This window comes from Myotis myotis, unplaced genomic scaffold (assembly GCF_014108235.1).
Source record: "Myotis myotis isolate mMyoMyo1 unplaced genomic scaffold, mMyoMyo1.p scaffold_m19_p_2, whole genome shotgun sequence".
NCBI lineage: Eukaryota > Metazoa > Chordata > Mammalia > Chiroptera > Vespertilionidae > Myotis > Myotis myotis.
The window spans coordinates 161,168,191-161,188,994 of NW_023416324.1; the positions used below are offsets into that span (position 1 = coordinate 161,168,191).

At 43.6% G+C, this 20,804-nt stretch overlaps 1 protein-coding gene across 19 annotated transcripts in view; it reads left to right on the top strand.

Moving 5' to 3' along the window:
* KALRN (kalirin RhoGEF kinase) overlaps positions 1–20,804 on the top strand; it is a 656,959-nt gene that overhangs the window by 381,250 nt on the left and 254,905 nt on the right. For 13 of the 19 annotated variants that reach the window (XM_036353020.1, XM_036353029.1, XM_036353021.1 and 10 more), the window contains exons 15-18: positions 2,412–2,578; positions 9,539–9,658; positions 15,842–16,060; positions 19,116–19,265. In XM_036353020.1, coding sequence (XP_036208913.1) covers positions 2,412–2,578; positions 9,539–9,658; positions 15,842–16,060; positions 19,116–19,265 — 656 coding nt within the window. The remainder of the gene's footprint in view (positions 1–2,411; positions 2,579–9,538; positions 9,659–15,841; positions 16,061–19,115; positions 19,266–20,804) is intronic. The other 6 variants (XM_036353028.1, XM_036353035.1, XM_036353040.1 and 3 more) reach the window with 1 other exon arrangement.

Here is a 20,804-nt window from a genome sequence, read left to right on the forward strand (position 1 = left end):
CATCAGTAATCAATAGTAAATGTGTTATAATTTCCCTAAGGGAAAGGAAAAAGTGGGAAAATGGGTAATTTTTAGACTACTAAAGGCCAGGCACTGTATATACTGGCACTTTATCTCTGAGTCCTCACAACACGTCCAGAAGTCTTGGGATTCCCATTTTACCCAGGCTCAGAGAGGATATGGAGTTCAGATACCATGGATAGGTTACAGCCCATGGATTCAAAGTTACATCTGTCCTTCCCCAAAGCTCTCAGGTACTTTCCACCCCAGCACAGGGCCTGAGTTCCTCCCTAAAGAGGCCCATGTGTTCATTGAACAGGTATTTATTGGGTGTATGAGTCAAGCACTGGGCTAGGTCCTGAAGATGCGAAGAGGCATAAGATAGACTTGGACCTACTATCAGAGAGCCTGCATTTCTGCGAGAGCATGGACAAATTAATAAGGGACAAGCCTCAATGCAAGTGTTCTGATGGAGGGATGAGAACAGGGCTTTGTGGGAGCACATCAGAAACTTCAATACAACATTCTATAAGGAGACTGACAAACTATTTTATTACAAACCAGAGGCCCAATGCACGAAATTTGTACATGGGTCGGGTCCCTAGGCCTGGCCGGCAATCAGGGCTGATCTGTGGGGTGACCAGCAGGGCGATGGGGGGCCCTGCTGGCACCCACCTTGGCTGGCCTGGGGCCTACAGGCTGGGAGCAGCTCCTGCATTGAGCATCCGCCCCCTGGTGGTCAGTGTGTGTCATAGCAACTGGTCATTCCACCAGTTGTTCTGCTGTTTGGTCGATTTGCATATTAGGCTTTTATTATATAGGCTACACTTCAATACTTGATACAAAGAACAAACATTCTTGTTGCATTTCTGAGAGCCCCTGAGGAGGCTAATTAAGCCTCTGATTGGGAGTAATGTCAACACAAGAAAACTATTTGCTGTTGATGGATGGATATGTGCCAACTGATTGGTTTTAACTGGGACCCATTTCAATGTGTTGGAGGCAGTGGGAGAGAGCGGTGAGTTTCTATTCTTTTGGGTGCAGCTGGAGTAAGTCTTCCTGTTTTCCCATTCTCCATCCACAACATGATGCGCTACTGAGGAGCACAGAGGTGTCCTAGGCCTCGTCCTCACCCATTCCAGTTCCTGTGTTCCTCTCTCAGAAAACAATCCAAGCGAGGTAGATGAGAAAGAAGGGCAGGCTGTGAGCCTCTTCTGGATGATGTCCTAAGCAGGTGGATGACCCCTTTGATGCGTTGCTAGGCGTAGAGGCCTATTTACCGGCAGTGTGGCAGGAGTGAGCCATGAGCTTGCTGTAGAAAGACACTGTGCCCAAGCCCAGCATCCTAAACGTCAGAGACGCATGCAGAATGAAAACCGAGCTGGGAAAAACCCACATGGTGGCTGGAAGCAGGAAAGAGCATCTGCTTCTGCAGATGGATTTTAATTAGATTTTCAGAAGGTAAACATGGGGTCAAGGGTCATCCCACTTAGCTGAGCTGCAGGTGTAGAAATGTTGTGTTTCTTTGTATTTTTTATTTCAGTCAAGGAGATGCCCTACCTCATCCTCTCGGGAACTGAAAATAGTAAGTGGAGGGAGCTGACTGCCAAAAGGACAGGCTGTTCTTTTCCGTCTCCTGTGAATATGTCAGGGGCGAGGACTGGGAATTATGAAACCGGCAGAAAAAAATAAACATGAGAAGACACTGAAATTATTACCATGTAACACCAGAAAGTTTCTTTCCCACTCTCCCATATTGTCGTTATATAAAACGCTATTTTTTGCCTCTATAGAAATGAATTTCCTTTCGCGAGTATAGCCGTCCCCTGTACTCCCCCGACTGTATGCTGCAGGTGTATCTGTGATGGCAGAGGTGAATGTCTGATGGTGTGAGAGCAATGGGGGCACCTTCCAAATCAGATTTCTTTTTCAGGCGGCCATCCACTGAGATTGGTGGGCTCCCCAGCTGACCAGCTAACGAGAATGTGCCTTGGGCAGAAGTGCCTGAGACAGTCTTTTTGGCTTTGTTTTGTATTTCCCAGTACGATCCAGAGGCTGGCTTGTGAATATTCTGGGCGTTGCAAATCCCCCCTCAGAGACTGCTGGGTGCGGTCTTGTCTGGGGATGGACTTCCAGAGAACCAGCTCTCTATAACACCAGTCGATATAAAGAGCTGACCATCTGTTGAATAGTCCCAGGCAAAGGACCAGTTAACCCAAAAGAGATGCCATGTGGGAGCATCCCAGACAAAGCCCATTATGGCCGTCTGCCCAATTTCACAGACGGATGCATAGTAGTTGGGAGGGTGCTGATAATGGCCGTTTCTGAATTCCAGCTTTCATATGAATATTGAATGAAATATAGTCTTTATGGTACTACCTGGTTTTTAATTGTTTATCTTTTTAAATCAGGAATTGAGTTAATCTGTGAGAAAGACATTGATCTGGCAGCTCAGGTGCAAGAGCTACTGGAGTTCCTCCACGAGAAGCAGCATGAGCTGGAGCTCAATGCGGAGCAGACGCATAAGCGGCTCGAGCAGTGCCTCCAACTGCGGCACCTCCAGGCTGAGGTCAAGCAGGTGAGCCTGGCTCCTCCACCTTCCACTCAGGCTTCCCACCCGGGCTTCCCAATGGGGCTGGGCCTGCTCCTGGTATGGGGTGAGGCAGACAGAGCCACAGGTGTAACCAGACCTCAGAAATAGATACGTGAAGGAATGGTTGTATTAGCTTCTGAAAGCTGGGCTGCCATCTATTGGATCTAACAAACAGGTCTAAGGGTCCAGTGGCCCTAACAAGAAATGCATGATTCCGCTTTCCTAACAATCTAAGGAGAGCATTCCTGAGTTGCCCTCAGTCACTGAAGGTTTTTCTCTTCCTTTGCATCCCCAATCCTGGCATACAGTTCATGGGAAATACAAATCCTTTATGACTAAGTATATGGAGCCTTTAGAGCTAGGTTGATTAATTTGGGGCCCCTGTGTGCCTAGTGTAGTCCCTGTCACATAGCTGATAGTCAATACGTGGTAGCAGTTGCCATCATTCTTTTCAGTGTGGTTCTGATAACATTTTCTTACAACAATAAAGTCAATTTTAAAAAGGAAAAAGGGTTCTTATATGATACTAGCCATTTTTCTAAGGACATACCCAGGTCTCGAGGAATCTCTAGGGACATACAATGACCAATGGCACATTTAAAAAATACTACATATTTTACCCTTATTTACACTGACTGCTAGAGCTTTTAGATTTAAATCTATTAATGTACCCCAGGGAACAGAAACATCGTATTTGATTTAATGATTGCTTGGTCCCTTGGAGTCAGGGTATTCCTTGCTAATGCCTATGCCTTAGTTATAACATTGTTATTTATTAAAGTGGACAAAAGTATCTTCTGTGCTCCCCTTCTCCCCCAGTCATTGCTCAGCCAGAGCCCACAGACGCTGTGCTAAAGATTCCCCACTGAGCCCCAGGCAAGACCAGATCACAGCGCTGCCATCCAAGTCGTTTTTCCGCGTAGTTGCACTGGGAACCCGTGTGGCTCTTTGGAGAGAAATGTTATTCACGGGAACACGGTGGGAATCCCGGCAGGCCCGGAGCAGTGAGGAGAATACAAATCAGTCATTCTTGGCAGTACTTTCTTTCAAATGAGAAGTATTTTTTTCATTCGTGATCTCATTATAGGTAAACAAGCCATGTGGGGAAGTGGTGTATGTTTACTTCACAAATGAGGAAACTGAGGTACCATAGGATTAATGCTCCCAGGGCCTCTTGACCAACTCAAGCTAAAACTTGCACCCAGGCCTCCTAAATCCAGGGCCCTACAATTTGCTTCTGCAAGACCCCATGCCCACCCTGGGGTTTCCGGGGAAAGAGAAAGAAGCCCTGCAGCAGCATGCAGTCTGGGTTTCCTTGGCCGCAGCAGCATTACACTAAATCGCCACAGGCGTGATTTACACCTGGCAGCGAGGTGGCACCTGCCCACTCACTCAGCGGGCTCCAGAGACCATGGGGTCCTCTGCTCTGCATGCTGTTATTCCTGTCAGTGGACAGTGGCAGGGACGATCATCCGAACAAAACAGAGCAGATGAAAATTATCTCTATTTGACTTTGAAATGAATCTACTTTTGCTGTTGTTCCTGGTTTTTTACTTATTTATTGTTTTGTTCCAGCATTAATAGTGTAGAGCCAGCACCCTAATTATGTTTTTTTGTGACTGATATGAAAATGGAAATGAATGTTCATCCTCCAAGTATACATCCTGTGTAGAATGGGGAGCTGGGACGATGATAACACAGTTTGTCAAATGGGAAAGTGAAACATCTATCTATGAATAATTCAGGCTTAACGAATGTCTGTATACATTTGCATTCAGCATTGTATGAGTTGGAGAACCAAAGCAGAACCCTCCTATGGGGCTGAGGAAACCCCGTCTCCCGCCATGCTCAGAATGACACACAGTGGGGCTGGAGTTCCAGATGGGGCTGGATTGCTCGCATCAGAATTTAGGGAAACTGTGGAGGCCTTTGCAAAGGACAGCGGCCTTGGGGGTGACCAGGGACTGCTGTTCGGTCCAGCCACCATGCCTCATTAGACAGACGTGTTTTCCTAGTCGATGCAAGGCTCTTTCTCCAGAGAGTTGTCTGGTCCTGTTCAGGGCAGGCATTTGCGTTTGATGGAAATTGGTGGAGCAGGAAATATTGATTCGGAAGCTGTCGACACTTGGAAAGAGAGAGTTAATTTAGATGTCAGTATTGATCAATGGGGCTACATTTAGACACCAGCTTGAGAGTTTTCTTTTGAATATACTCTCAAAAAAAAGAAAATAATAAAAGGAAAAGGACATTTAATGGAAATGCCATCAATGGGGACAGAAAGGGAGAGGACAACAATGTGTTATTATACTGCTCTGTCGTTGAGCTCTCAGAAAAGAAAGGTTGAGATGTGGCCATCATAACCTTAAGTGTTGTTATGTCACAGTTACATGAAACTTAAGCTTTGAAGGGGACGATGCCACAGACATTAGACTGAAAATTATTTTCAAGTGTTCAGGACAAAGGAAATTGGTTAATGCAACTGATTTTTTTCCTGAGGGATTACCTAGGACTTTGTATGTAAGGTAAATGGCCCAGATACCTCCAGAAAAATGTTGAGTCTTAAAGGGAAACCACTTTCCTGATTACAGCCCATGGTCCAGGGCCCCAGACCACCCAGATGCCCCCTTTCTTCTAGAAAAGTCGTTCAGATTATTCTCTAGACCCCACAAAATGCTCTGATTGCTTTCCAGGAAAATTGCTACTCTGGTAAGGATGACCTCACATTTATTAGATAATTCAGGAAGATTGGAATAGCCTATTTAATGGGCATAAAACTAAATGAATTTCCATATGTATTCCTGAAGAGCAGTGCATTTAGCAGAAAATAGGCCAAAATGGATTTATAAGATTTGGGGGCTCTAAGCAATGGAGAAAGAAACCACATGTATTTGTCTACTAAAGATATTGACTTAGATTCACCCTATGGACCAAATACTGGCCAAAACTTGCATAGTGTCAAGATGGACATTCAAAACAAAGGAGAAAAATATTATCCTATTCTCATATTCCTGTCGAGAATACTGTGTTCAATTGGGTTCACTATACATCGAACTTAGAAAAGAGAATAAATCCAAAAAAGAGGCAACCACTTTCCATTTCTCTCAAAGTGGTGATAATGAAGAAGACACATGGCCATGGCCTATAAAACCATGATGGATGAACCCATACAGTCTCAAACATCATGAATATTTAGAACTAAGAAACACTGAAAACATGAGAGGCTCCCAGTTACCATCTGAGAGGCTGATGATTTTCCTGTGGCTGGGGTTTCAGAAGTGGCTGTGCCTCGTGATGATATCTGCAGTCGCAGACCTCGGAGTCAATGGCTTTGAGTGCAACCTCACAGACTTATTGTCAGCATGACCTAGAGAACAAAGCCATGTACCTGCAGCTTCCTCAGCCCACGTGGTGGCAGGGTCCACCTGCCCAGCTTGGATGGCTTCCTCCTTTGTGGACATCCACATCCAGTTAACTAAACAAGTCTCCTAACCCAGTTAGCTGAGCTTTCTTGGCCTGAGGAAGCAATAGATCTCCATTTCTGTCCCCTCTCTCAGTTCTGACTGAGTCCCCAAGCATCCATACTCTTTCAGTCCCTCATTTCTGGAAGCTAAGTTCTCTGGTATACTGTGGCTATAGGGGCAGTCCCAGAATGTTGAAAGAAGTATGGAATGTGAGGGCTCAGAGTGGCCTTCAAAGATCATCTAACCTGTAGGTAAACTGTTGCCTCAATGATTGATCCACATAAAATGTTCACTTGATGGATTATATTTTATGGTTTGCAAAGTACTTTTACATTAATTATTTTATTTCGTCTTTGCCCTGTGACTTAGGCAAGCAAGGGGTTACCATTTTACAGAAAAGAAAACTGAGCCTCAGAGAGATGAAATGTTTCCAAACGCACACAGCTCAGGATTGGTAGAACCAACACGTTCTCATTTTTATTATAGTATTTCTTCTACTACCTTGTACTCATTTGGATGCTCACCGAAGAATAAATAACCAACCTTGTGAACCAGGAACACTAAGGACTATAGTAATAGAGAATTACACCAACAAGAAGTGTCATTAATCAGAGTACAAAGACTATGATAACAAAACAGCTAAGATACCTACCTAACATCAGGAGGGCCAGAATATGCCAATAAATACTACAAATACTGGGACAAAATTAATATTCCCAGACTTTCTCTCTTCTCATTGTGAGAGGTACAAATGAAGAATCATAGCATTACCTAGCTTTGCTCCAGAACTAAAAATGATCACCACCACTATTATCCTGCTATGTTGCATCAACCCTGATTACAGCGGGTGACGGTACTGCCATCCTAACCTTACAAATGAGAAAACTGAGACTCAGAGGGCTAGTAACAAAGCCAGGTGTGCTGACTTCAGATTTTGTGCTCTTTCTATACTATCTCAGTTCTGCTCCTAGGACTAACTCAATCATAGGGATCAGTCTCACCCTGACTGAACCTGAGGATGGATATAAACTGCCATGCATTTTTTATCTTCCTAAAGAAGTCTCCCACTTTAAAGTCTTGCAATACCTTTATAAACAGTGTTTGGGAAATAAGAGTGAGCAAGGATGTCAAAGACGGTGATTTAATGAAAGAGGTAAAGGCTGGAGCCCACAATATTTCTAAGTGGAAAAGCTGGTAAATGGGGATCCCACAACCACAGCTACAGCTGATGTTTCAGTTGGCTGATACTGGAGAGGAATATCTCCTCAGGAGGCCCAGAGGAAATCAAATTGCCCCTCAAGCATTGATTTGTGATGTATGTGGAGAAAATGTTTCTCTGACACCCTCAGATGAATCTTGAACCAAGCAAAACGCAATGAATCATGACAGAAATGAACATTGAGAGCTCCATTTTGCAAAAAGATGAAGCATTTGGAGCACACAATCCATGTATGCCTCCACCCAAACTTACAGGCAGCTTTGGGAAGTCATTCGCCCCTCGAGCCTGCCAGCCATAGTACACCAGTGGCATCGGAGATTTCACACATACACTCTGAGCAGTTATTCCCTGCAACTATTTGCTGTACAATAGTTGTACCTCATCCACAATCTGCCAGACCGGCCATGAATTAACATCTCAATCCAGAGAGCCCTGCTTCAGCGGGATGTCTGCCCCCGGGTTATCCATGCACGATATGGCACCAGTCATTGTCTGCCCAAGGAGGAAATTTGCAAAATGTCTATGCGGGTTATGGCCTAGGACAGTGATGGTGAACCTATGACACATGTGTCAGAGGTGACACGTGAACTCATTTTTTTTGGTTGATTTTTTCTTTGTTAAATGGCATTTAAATATATAAAATAAATATCAAAAATATAAGTCTTTGTTTTACTATGGTTGCAAATATCAAAAAATTTCTATATGTGACACGGCACCAGAGTTAAGTTAGGGTTTTTCCAAATGCTGACACGCCAAGCTCAACAGGTTCGCCATCATTGGCCTAGGAGACCAGGCTGAGTATTTTCCTAATTGTTTAACATGAAGAAGTTGAGAGGAGAAAGTAATATTCTGAAACAGATTGTGGTGACTTCTGTTTGCGTGGAAGTGACAGATATGTGGTATTTACTGAGTTTGACATTTCAAAATAATTTTTTCAACAATAAAACTCTCAGATTTCCTAATAAAATATTTGGCAATTTGCTGGTGACCAGACACAAGGTAGATTTTTCAAGGCCTGATTCTTCCAGGTTGATTATTCGCGCTAACACTATTGAGCTGGATAATTGCACATTCCCATTTCACCTAGGTCCTAGGACTGTCTAGACCAGTGGTTCTCAACCTTGGCTGCACATTAGAATCACCTGGGAATCTTTTTAAAATCCTGATTTCTGGGCCTCATCCTCCGGAAATTCTGTTTCTTTGTTACTAATGTTGTGGCCCCACCCCATAACAAAGAAACAGAATTTCCAGAGGATGAGGCCCTGAAATCAGGATTTTAAAAAGATTCCCAGGTGATTCTAATGTGCAGCCAAGGTTGAGAACTACTGCTCTAGACAGTGTCAGCTGTTTCTCCTTCTACGCTAATATTCCCTCGCTGAGGACTAATTAAGGTCACCTAGAAGTTTTACTCAGCTGAGTCCTAGCCTCTAAATCAATTATAACTTACTCTCCCTTTTTCTAATGTTTGGATTATTTTACACTACTTTGCTTGTTTTCTTTATCCTCCTTCCTCCTCCCTCCTTTGGGTTGCTTACCTGCCAAAGCTCAAGCCTGTCTACCTTGGCTATTTTGCAGGGCATGGGAGGTTGGACCCACTCCTTAGGTGTGACCTGGGTGTTTGCCATAGATAATCCCTCACTCTTTCAAAAACTTTACTGCATACCCGTCATATGTTGGATACTGTGCTGGGTGCTATACGAGATGAAAATGTGACTAATAGAATGCTCTGCTCTTCTGGAAGTTGACCTTCTAAGGGAGAATTGAAACATAGGTCGGAATAATTGACCAAAGGCAGCCTGAGGTGAGTGCCACAAAGGTGGTACGTGCCAAATGGTACGGCTGTGCTAGGTGACCAAGAGGTCCTTTCTAATGGGAGTGACTAGGTTGGTAGAGTTCAAGACGTTATTACCATTTAAAATGGGCCTTGATAAAAGAAGAGGGTACCAACAGAGGGAGTTTATTTATACCATTCTGTGTTCCAGGAGGAACTTCAGAAATGGACATACAGTGCAATCAGATAAAGTAATGTTTAAATTAAGTGGGTGAGAAAATTGGGACAGAGGCATGATAAAGGTAGGAAAGAATATAGGAAGCTGGGAATGAGGTTGGTCCTTGAGATAAGATTAGGAAGATGACCAACTTAATTATCCAGACCCATCCTGTGGGTGGCAGATGGTGAGCTCTCTGACTGAAGTGACCATCAGAGGCCACAGCTCTGGGGAAGTTGCGAAGGCCGTTCACCTGTGCTCCTGTCCGACTCCCTAGGTCCTGGGATGGATCCGCAATGGGGAGTCGATGCTGAACGCCAGCCTGGTCAACGCCAGCTCCTTGTCTGAAGCGGAGCAGCTGCAGCGGGAGCACGAGCAGTTCCAGCTGGCCATCGAGGTAACACCCACATCTGGCTGCACCGCCCTCCCCTCCCTTCTGTTCTGTGGTTCAAGTGGGACGATTTCTCATGTGTGGGTGTCCCTTTATGTAACGAAGCCCTCCCTCTTCCTAGTAAATGGTCCAGGGAGCCTCCCTACGCTCCAGGAATTGATGGAGAAGCCAATGCAGGGTTTACACCCCCCTCCCGCCCCCCTCCAGGAGGCCTGGTTTTAGAACTCAAGTATTCACACTACAAACATGGATTTGCTTTCTTTCTAATTGGTACCTTTAACCTTCAAGCCCCCTGCTGGTGCGTTGAGTTTTTTATTCCTTGTGGACTATGCACCATGTGAGAAATGTAAAGGTCACACAGAATTGAGGATGAACAAGTGAAAGAGTCATTAGTAAGTTAGGATTCCGTGTTACATGTAAGGTTGATTCCGTTGTCAGATTCGGCCTTTTTACAAGAACAGCGATCACGGGAGCAGACAGCGCTGGATGGTTTGCTCCACGGAGAGTAGTTGTTCAGTGATGCTGCTTTAAAATAAAACTCCACTTATGATCATCTAATATAAGTCTGATCTCGCTTTAAATAATACCTTTAATGATCTTTTCTGCTAGAACATTATCCTTCCCAAAGAGACTTGAGCTGATTGCTTCAGCATGGTGTCAGGGAAAATGGTAGGAAATGAGACATGGGAATGATATTAAAATAAAATAAGCTCAATACCAATGGGAAAAGAGATAAAGAAGGAAAACGTCAAAGACATTCATTACTTATGGTTCAGCATAAATTTTGACCCACTTCTGAGTGTGTTGCAAATGCAAAGTGTTATCTTCTACAAAAAATTATTATTAAGAATTTTCTACTACAGTGATACAATTTTAACTGTTCATGCCAATAAGTATATGGTTAATACAGTAATCCAGTTGATTGCCACTCATTTTTAAACTAGTGGTTGATTGATTTCAACCATTTAATTTTCTAAAAACCATCTTATACGTGTAAAAATAGCATGAACGTGAATGGCGTGTTTCTATAAGATTTCTGATATATTCTCAGGAACAGCTGCTAGAACTAGGATACTGTTTGGGTTTTAAGATTGTAAAATATACTGTATATTACCCACACCGTATGGGCACAAATAATTTTCTAGGGAAGAACTAACCAGAAGAGAGAAGTTTTATTATCGCTAGCTGTCTCTGTGGCATTTTACTGGCATGCCCACACGTGAGAGGCTGGGAACTATTTGCCGTAAAGAAAAAGTCAGGACTGGGGCTACAGTCAAGAATCAGGCACCCAGTGGACAAGGCCCGGGGAGAGGAGCAGCGTGGAGAACGAAGGTTTGCCAGTCAGACCGGAGGAATGCCATCAGGCTGGGAGGGACGCTGGGCAGGAGCGAACGGCTCTTGGCCATACCTCCTCCTTGTTTATACTGCATGTGAAGGTTTACGTGCCTGGAAGGTAATTCAATTTTAAGTCCCTTAATCAGACGTTGGGAAAGTAAAACCGAATGTCATGACACACTTGAGCATCTCAGTGAGCTAGTGGAAAATAGTTGGTAAATGCATTTGCAACTCTCTCTAAATGACTAACTCTGACATGACTTGCATATGCATCATGTGTTAATTTGTGGTAGATGCCATTGCATCCTTACAGAATGAAGGCTCACTGAGCATTGATGTCTCTTAATTGCTTGGGTGCAACTTGGTCAGATGTTCTTGGAATTGATGTTGAGCTAGAGGCCCTTGTAGAGTTTGCCTATGGTTTCAGGAGGACATGGCAGAGCAGATAGGATTTCTGGAAGATCTTGGGAATGCAGGATAGGCAGGGTCTGTAGCATGGCTAGAATAATGATGAGAACAGAACCAGAATTTCAATGTACACTCCTCCTTCAGGTGGCCTTGTGCTTCTCTCTAAACATGTCCATTTACTAGTACAGCGGGTTCTGCATGGGGGGAATATGCCATGGATGATTTAAGCACTTTGAAAGCAGATCTAACTAGTCTGGTTTGGCTTAACCCATTCTGTTGATATTACTGGAAGCCTTTATAATGATTGCTGATAGGGAGCATAATTTGACTTCTTGGGCCCTCAGAAGGAACCCCGGATTCCAGGAAGGAAAATAAAATAGCTGTAGGTAGGGTGACCATGTAATTTATTGCTAAAATAGAGACATTTTTAAGAGGGAAGGAGGGAAATATTTATAACTAAGCCAGAAAACAGGCATATACAGAACTATCCTGGGCAAACCAGAATTTGCTCACCCTCGCCTGGGTGGCCTCATCAGTTTGAAGGTTTTGGTCCCATAAAAGGAGGTCAGAATTTTTACCTGAAGTGGCCTTGGTTTCGGGAACACGCCCCAGAGCCATTCAGAATGGAGAGTAGTAGACAGTGCATACAGAAGCATAGTTTTATCAGCAAACCTGGATTATTGTGTGGTAGTATCCAAGATGTGTGGCTGATGTGCCTTCAAGGACTGTGAACACCATAGAGAAAAACTTGATTTTAAATTCCATTTTTATTTGAAATCCTCTTACACATGTCAAGCTTAAGCATTATGGTAGACTGAGTTAAGTCATAGTGATCCAGTAGTTGTAACTGGTTAATAAATTCAGTTGATATGGTTCCATTTTCTTCCGTGTCCTGCTACTAAATATTAACATCTTTGATAACCCATGTCTTAAAGATATAGCAATCAATAGGATTAGATAAGAAGAAATAAAAGCAAAATAATTACTCAGACCTAGCAATGCAAAGGGTTGTCATATGTCATGTACATAAGAGTTTATCATTTTGGAAATTACAGGAGGAAAGGGTTCCCAGGACTATTAGATGATAATGAATTTTAGGAAAAACAAGAGGATTTATTACATAGCATAAATTACAGGAAAATTAAAGTTATTCCTCCTCTGTCAGAGAAAAAGACATAATAACAGGTTCATGATGACAATTATATGCTGGTTTCATATACTGAGGGGAGGCCAGATAATTACCATAATTGCTAAATGGTCACTTGGTGGGCCCTTCCTCTAAATGAGACACTGTAGATATAGATTCCATTCCGATTGCTCAAGACCTGATGTGATATAGTGGAAAGGACATAGGTTTGGGAATAGATCAGACCTGAACTTATTTCTGGTTTTATCACTTCCTTGGTTGTACATTTTTGGGAAAGTCATTTAACCAGCCTGAGCCTTAGTTTCTTACTCTGTGAAAAGGGAATAGTAATATTTACCTGGGTGGTGTCACGAGAACTAGGAAAGCACATGCGTAAGCACAGTGCCTAGCACAGAGTACACGCCTGGTTAAATGACAGCTATTCACGTGAGTTTTTAAATAGTCCTTGCCTGAGAGTTCCACAGAATAAGTAAGGAGAATCAGCCAAGGGTTGGAAAAGTGATATAGTTCAGAAAAGGATAGTTTTGGTGAGGCTCAAGCTGTCTGGAAAGGCCACTTTGAAGGAGGTCAGAGGAGTGTCAAAGGGCGACTGGATCATAGATGGGGAGGAAGACTGAAGGCAACAAAAACAAAAAAAAGAGTATGGTGTGTTTTCAAAGCGTGTTTGTAAGGAAATAGGTGATAATGGCATGGAAGTTGTTAGGACCACATTTTGAAGCTTTAAATGACATGGTCGCCCTAGCTCCTGGCCAGCAAACCGCAGCTCGCGAGCCACATGCGGCTCTTTGGCCCCTTGAGTGTGGCTCTTCCACAAAATACCACGTGTGGGCGCACACATACAGTGCTATTGAAACTTCATGGCCCATGCGCAGAAGTCGGCATTTTGTGGAAGAGCCACATTCAAGGGGCCAAAGAGCCGCATGTGGCTCGCGAGCCTAGCTTTACCGAGCCGCAGTTTGCTGACCACTGCCCTAGCTGGTTTGGCTCAGTGGATAAAGTGTCAGCCTGTGGACTGAAGGGTCCCGGGTTCAATTCCGGTCAAGGGCACATGGGTTGCAGGCTCGATCCACAGTAGGGGGTATACAGGAGGCAGGCAATCAATGATTCTCTCTCATCATTGATGTTTCTATCTCTATCTCCCTCTCCCTTCCTCTCTGAATTCAATTAAAAATAAATGACATGGACTAAAGTTTGGGCTTAATTTCCTAGCAATGAGGGAACTACTGAAGACTTTTGAATTGAAAGAAGGAGAGAGGTTTATAGCATAAAATTTGAGTTTTAGAGCTGAAAAGGACATCAGAAATCACTTAATCCAAGCACTTCCTACTACAAAACACGAATCTGTCAGCGATGTAAGGGATGGGTTAAACAGAGTAGACATGGAAGGCAAGACGACTAGGTGGGTGACCAGCACAGCAGTCAAGTTAGGAGGTGGTGAGAGCTGGACTGGGATTCGGGGTGAGGAACAGCAGACAAGGTGGTGATGAGATTGTGATGTTGGGTGGCAGAGAGGAGGACACCGTCCACAGAATTGGAAAGTGTCCTGGGAGGACTGTTTTAGAGGAAGAAGGAGTTTAGTTTAGATGTGGAACTCGAAGAGATGTCTGGGAGGAAGGTGGAGGCTCTGACAGGACAGTAAAAACATTCCCATTTATTGGTGAGGGGTCCTCCTCTCTCTAGGAAGATCTTTCACTCCTTCACTGAGAATGCATCTTTGTAGGCGACTAACTAACATGAGCCGACAGATAGATCCACTGAATCGGTGCTGCTGACCTGGGTGAGAGGTGTGGCAGGCAGCTTCCCCTCAGATCCAAAGACAAAGATAAGGGGTCAAGTGTTGAGGTGAGAGATGTAGGCTGGGGAGTCGTTTACAAAGAGGAGAAATGGAAATCAAGGAAAGAGATATAAGAGCTCTGCAGAAGTAAAAAAAAAAAAAAAAAAAAAAGGATGGGCCTTGGGGCACCTCCACATTTAGGAGACAGGAAAAGAAAATGCTGCCAATAAGTAAAACAGAGAAAGAAACCAGGGATTTATAGCGGGTCGTTTCAGCCCATTAGTTTACTTTTTCCAGCTGCATTCAGCAATTAGGAACCCAAGTGCGGATGTGGTCATCAGGCTTGAAGGCTGGGTCGGTGGCAAAGCAAGGGAATAAGGGCATCTAGGCTGCTAGAGGTGGTGCTGACAGAGCTAACACTGGGTACAGATTTCAGAGACAGGGAAGGGAAGCCAGGAGGTGGTTGATAGACTAGAAAAATGAATAGCGCTGTGTGGGTTGCTGTGTGGGATGAGGTGAAGGGGGAGTGGAGGTGAAAAGGAGGGAGGTTGTCCTCACACACAGGGAGTGCAGAAAGGATGTGCTCTTAGGGGCTGTCCTCGCACTGCTGCCCAAGAAGAAGGGCAGAACTAATTCCAGAGTCAGTTACCGGGCTTCTAGCTGATCATTTTCACTGCCAGCTGAGCCACACTTTCCTAAAATTGCAAAAGCCGAATTCCTACTGCGCCATTGGGTTGAAATCATCCCAGCAGTTGAGGCCACCCAGTCCTCCAGCCTGGCCTCCCCACCTCCTACAGTTACATGTAAACTCAGAGAATGCAAACCACATTGAGCCTGAAAAAGAACGTTTATGTTCTTCTACTATATATATTATCCTAAAGGCAAACGCACATAATGCAGTAATGTGAGGATTATGTGTGGAGCTGAATTGTCTACTGTACTGCTCAGTTCCCTTGGTGAGGTTGCTAGGGGATGGTGTGAGATGCTACTCTTCTGCTTTATTAATCTGCCAAATTTATTCCTTCTACTGCAATCCTTTTCAGCTGATGTTACTGTTTAACATGTTTGCATGTTGGCTCAGATTTCTGTTACATGGGGAATTTTTTGAGCTGTGTTTATTTGATCTGTAAAATGGGATGCATTATGATGAACAATTTTGTGATTAGATTTGAAAAGGAACTTTAACGTATGAGCCCATCAGAGAGCAGATTTATACACAACTGTTGTTTCTCTGCTTCAGACACTGAAATGTCTTTAAGACCCAGCGTGATGCAAGTAGAAGAGAAAGAAAGGAGCGGGGACAGGAGTTAGGGACCTGAGCAGTTAGTTAATGAAACTGTATGATTTTCTTTTTTAAAAATATGCTTTGAACAATGATGTAATTGTCATCGTGACAAAATGTTTGAATCAGTCATTTAAAGCTCTTTAACTTCTCTGCATCTTTCCACTCACGCCTCACTCCACCCCCTCCCATACCACGCCTGGGTCGTTCCCACGGACCTTTCTCTCCTCCCCTTGTGCCCAGTCCCTCTTTCATGCCACTTCCTTGCAGAAGACGCACCAGAGTGCCCTGCAGGTGCAGCAGAAAGCTGAGGCGCTGCTGCAGGCCGGCCACTACGATGCAGACGCCATCCGGGAATGTGCGGAGAAGGTGGCCCTCCACTGGCAGCAGCTCATGCTGAAGATGGAAGACCGGCTGAAACTGGTCAATGCCTCTGTGGCCTTTTACAAAACCTCTGAGCAGGTGAGGGAAAGGGCTGGGGGATGTGTGAGGCTGAGAGTGACAGAGGATTGTTTTCTGCTTCACACTGCCAATCTGCAGTACCTACCACAGCAAGAAGCCAGTCCTCTCAGTACTAACCTTTGAGAAGAGGAAAATGATTTGTGGCTTCCTTATAATGCTTTCCATTAGAGAAGTGGACCATGTGATTTGCTTCTATAAATTTCTCAGACTCCTTGGATCTAGCTGTTGAAATAGAAATGCTAGATTGGAGTGGAATATTAGTCAGCTATTGCCACAATAATGCTGTGTAACAAATCACCCCAAGATTCAGTGGTATAAAACAATAAGCATTCATTTCTTTTGCATAAGTATCTGGAGCTCAGCTGGTCTTGGCTGAGCTTGGTGGAGCTGGCTCTAAGCTGCAGACTGGGACTAGATCTGTTCCCATGTCTCTTATCCTCCTTGACCAGCAGCTACTTGGGACACATTTAGGGCAAAAGGCAAAAGTGCAAGAGCCCAAAGTCTTCTATGAAAGTGCCCTTCGAGTCTCTGCTTATGTCACATGCTCTAGCATCCTTTTGGCCAAAATAAGTCATGTGGCCAAGCCAACATCAATAACGCAGAGAAGTATGTACCTCCCATGGAAGTTGGGAAAGGACAATTTGCTGAACGTAATCTCATCTACCACAATCAGGCACTGTGCACTGCTTGAAAAACATAAAGTTCTGTTACTCACAGGGCTCCCAATCTAATGGGGGAAACAAGGCTCCCTGTCATTGAGAACTATGAGCCTACTGGCAGGATGGTGTCGCTGTGGGAGAAGAGGCAGGGTCATAAAGATGCAGACCCATTACCATTACATCTGTTCAGCAATATGCACAAGAGCTAAGAGGATTTTTAAATGATTTGGGTGCTGTTAGGGAATTCTTTATATGAAATAGAGGTTTCAAACAGAAGTAATTTTATTCCATGTAAAATACTTTCCCTCATTCCAAGTGCTCCCTAGGAGAAATAGATCAGAGAAACGTTCTCTTCTGGGTGGCCATGGGGAAGTGTCGCGGAGCAAAGGCAGCCTGTCTGTGAGAGGGCCCTGCAGCCAGTGTGTCGGTCTCAGTCCTGCCTTCTGTTGCTTCAGAGAGATGATGCCTTCGGAAGTGGGACCAGCAAAGACGATAAAGAGCTTCCCCAGTTGATCTATAAATTCAACATAGTCCCAATCAGATAGATCCCAGCAAGCATTTTGGTAAAAATTAGTATGCTGATTCTAAGATTTACATGGAAATGCAAAGAATCTAGAGTAGCCATAACAACTTTGAAAAGGAAGAGCAAAGTTGAAGGAGTTATACCAGCTGATTGTGAGACTTGCCCTAAAGCTGAATTGATCAAGCAGAATGGTGCTGGGTGTAAGGATAGACTCCATGGAACAGAATAGAGGTTCCAGGAGTAGACCCACAACTATATAATCAGTTAATTTTGGACAAAGAATTAATTTAATAAAGTCTTTTTTAAATTCTTTATTGTTTAAAGTATTACATGAGTCTCCTTTTCCTCCCCATTGACCTCTCCCCTGCTACCCCCACCCCAAGCACAAGACCTTACCGCCCCGCCACCCCCACACTGTCTGTCGATTGGTTTTGCTCATATGCATGCATACAAGTCCTTTGGTCTTAAACAGATGATTCTGGACAACTGAATATTCATATAAAATGAGGCTAATCCTTCTCTACTATCATACACAAATTTTAATTTGAGATGTATCAAGGTACTAAAGAGGTCAGAGCACTAGATTAAAAATCAGGAAATTTGACCCTGAACTAATATTGCTAAAGGTCACTTTTATCTCTCAAGAAATCTGTTTCTCTGCCTATTAAACTAAAGGATTTATGCTTTATAATCTTTTCAGCTTTCAAACTGATTGGTTTTAAGTCCAATACTATCACAGGACAGGTGTTAAGTACTCTTTTTTCTTAGAGTTTTTGAACATATAATGTTTTCTTTCAAGGTGTGAGCATCCTGAATGTGTTCCTGCCTTGCCAAGGCAGAGATGGGTGGTGCTGGGGGAGCCAGCTCGAGTTCAGCGACAGGTCTCTCAGGCCTGGGAAGCCTGTTGGCCATGAGGGTGTCCTGCCTGGGACATCTTTCAGCTCAGTTCATAACTCAGTACATGTCCCATCCATCGCCATACTCTTCATCAGAAAGGATGACTTTCTCAGTCCGAGGAGGCCAAGGACAATAGCTGTTCACGCCTGCTGCCAAAGCCAAGCAAGCGATCCAAGCCCGCTGAAGGGAAGCACAGGAGCATGAGCTCTATTTCCCACATCCTTCCCTAGGCCCTGACACTCGGCTGCCTAGTCTCCTAGCTTTCCCTCCAAGCTCCATTCGAAACTTTTGTTCTTTTGTTCATTTATAAGGTGCTTAATAGCATGGCCTCTCGGCACTTTCCGAACTGAGAAAGCTCCTTAACTTTCTTTGAGATTAACCCAAATTTGTATCCCTCTGAAGGAAATATACATTTTGTAATAGAAGGCCTAGAGATGTCATTGCCATATGGTAGTATCTTGAGACATTTTTGCTGGGATATTTTTCCATGGGGAGGGGAAAGATAGCACTCATTTATGGCCCATAAGACACAATATACAGGCAACTTCCTTCTTTACCTCTGCTTGAAACTACTTCCTGCAAGGCAATTTCAGATGGTTGGGCACCCCAAGTATCTCCCCAAAACCTCATTTTCCTGTACTACCTAAGTCACAGAGTTATCGTAAAGTTATAGCAATATAATATATATTTTTTTAATCCTCAAAAAGTACTAATCTGTCTTAGCCATTGATTATCAGAAGATGATTCCAAAATCCACATCTCAGTCTTGGACTGTCTCCCAAGGTCCAGACGCTGGGTCTCCCGGCCTCCTGGACTTCCCTCAGATCCCCAGGGACACTGCATGCCCTCAGTCTACAAACTAAACTTAAAATAAAAAAGTGTGCATCTGTGCAGCATTCTCTCTGTTAAAGGTCCTCCCAGAAGACTTCCCAACTGATTAATTTACTGAGTCTTTTTCCCCCCCGTGATTCATTAGGTCTGTAGTGTCCTGGAGAGCTTAGAGCAGGAATACCGGAGAGATGAGGACTGGTGTGGTGGACGAGATAAACTGGGGCCAGCAGCAGAGATCGACCACGTCATTCCACTCATCAGTAAACATCTGGAACAAAAGGAGGCCTTTCTTAAGGTCAGAGCACTTTGCCATCCAAGGTCTGGGACTTTAGGCTGTTTTTCTGTCTACCTTCTCTCTCTCCCTTTCTCCCCCTGTCCCTCCTCCTCCTCTTCCTCCTTCTCTCTCTCTTTCTGTCCCACCCCCACTCTCACAAACACTGCTTCACAAAGGCTTTCCATACCCCTGTTTTTTCTAGCTTCATATCTGAAAGGGAGTAGTTGTAGAGAAGATATTGGCTGGTTAACTTGAAAAGTCACACTTCAAATATTTCTTTTTTCTCTCAGTACTTTTTGTATAATTAGGCAGTTAGGATATACCATTACTGCTGGTGCCAGGTTCAGATATCCTGAAATCCCATTGATGTTAATTGAGAAAAATACATACTTTCCCTCAGTTATGTTTGGTTTATTAAAATATTCTTAATTGAAATATATAAACCTAGATATAATACAATACTAAAATACAAATAATAATATAAACAATAGTACAATGTAAATCCTTTGTAAATGGATAATACAATATTTAAGGCAAGAATTAAAAGAAATATAGACATCTTATTTATTTATCAATTTAAAAGTTATCAATTATTGATCACTGTAACACTGCGTAGTCTGCTGCATGAAGAGAGAAATGCCTCGTTTTGTTCCTTTGTTCCTAATAGAGCTCTAGCTTCCCAGGGAGAAGCCCCGGCTGCTCTGAACAGGCTCTCAGTGTGTGGGAGTCCTCCCAGCCCTCTTCCCTCCGGCCTTGATCTTCTCTCCGACGGGTCTTCTGCGCTAAAACTTATCTCAAGGCTCCATTTACTCTCAGATGTCTTGCTTTCATGTTCTGCTTCCTCTCAGGTTTCTGAAAGTACAAAAGAGAATTTTTATACCCTGACATATTGCCACTGATTTTCTACAATTCTGTAATTAACTGTCTTTTTTTTATTATTAGGAATTGTCTCTACTGGACCACCTCTTTGAGTTTTATTTTTATTCTTTTTTTAAAGATGGCCTCCCCTGTCCTTCCTCCCATCTAGTTGGTGTCTGCACCTGCATTCAATCAGAACCCCTAGTGATCAGCTCTTACTAATGAGATTCAGTAGAAATTCTTCTATACGGGGCTTAAGATGATTTTAAAAGTCTTCCCTGTTATAAAACACAATTTAAAACAGAACAACTTAAGTAGAGCATATGAAAAATTTTAAATAGAGATATAAAGATAGTTCTTCATAAAATTAAGTGCTTCTTTTTAAGAAGGAAAAACAAACAAACAAAAAAAACCCTGTTCTGGTTAGATGTTTTCGACGTGCCTACACCTGTAGTTGAGAAAGTGCCTGCTGCTGTGGGAAGTGTGTGCCCAGTGGACGGGACATGGAGCTCTCCATCTGTGTGCATTAGTTGACTATTTAGGATTTCTTGGCTTTGGACCACCCTCCAGCTGTTAAATTCATGGGCCTCTGAACGGACCCACCAGCAGTCTTTGACCAGAGCTCTCAGAAGCCATTGTTGCTAATGCAGCATTTAGAATATTTTATATTATATAATTTGTAGAATAAGATGCTAACTGTAC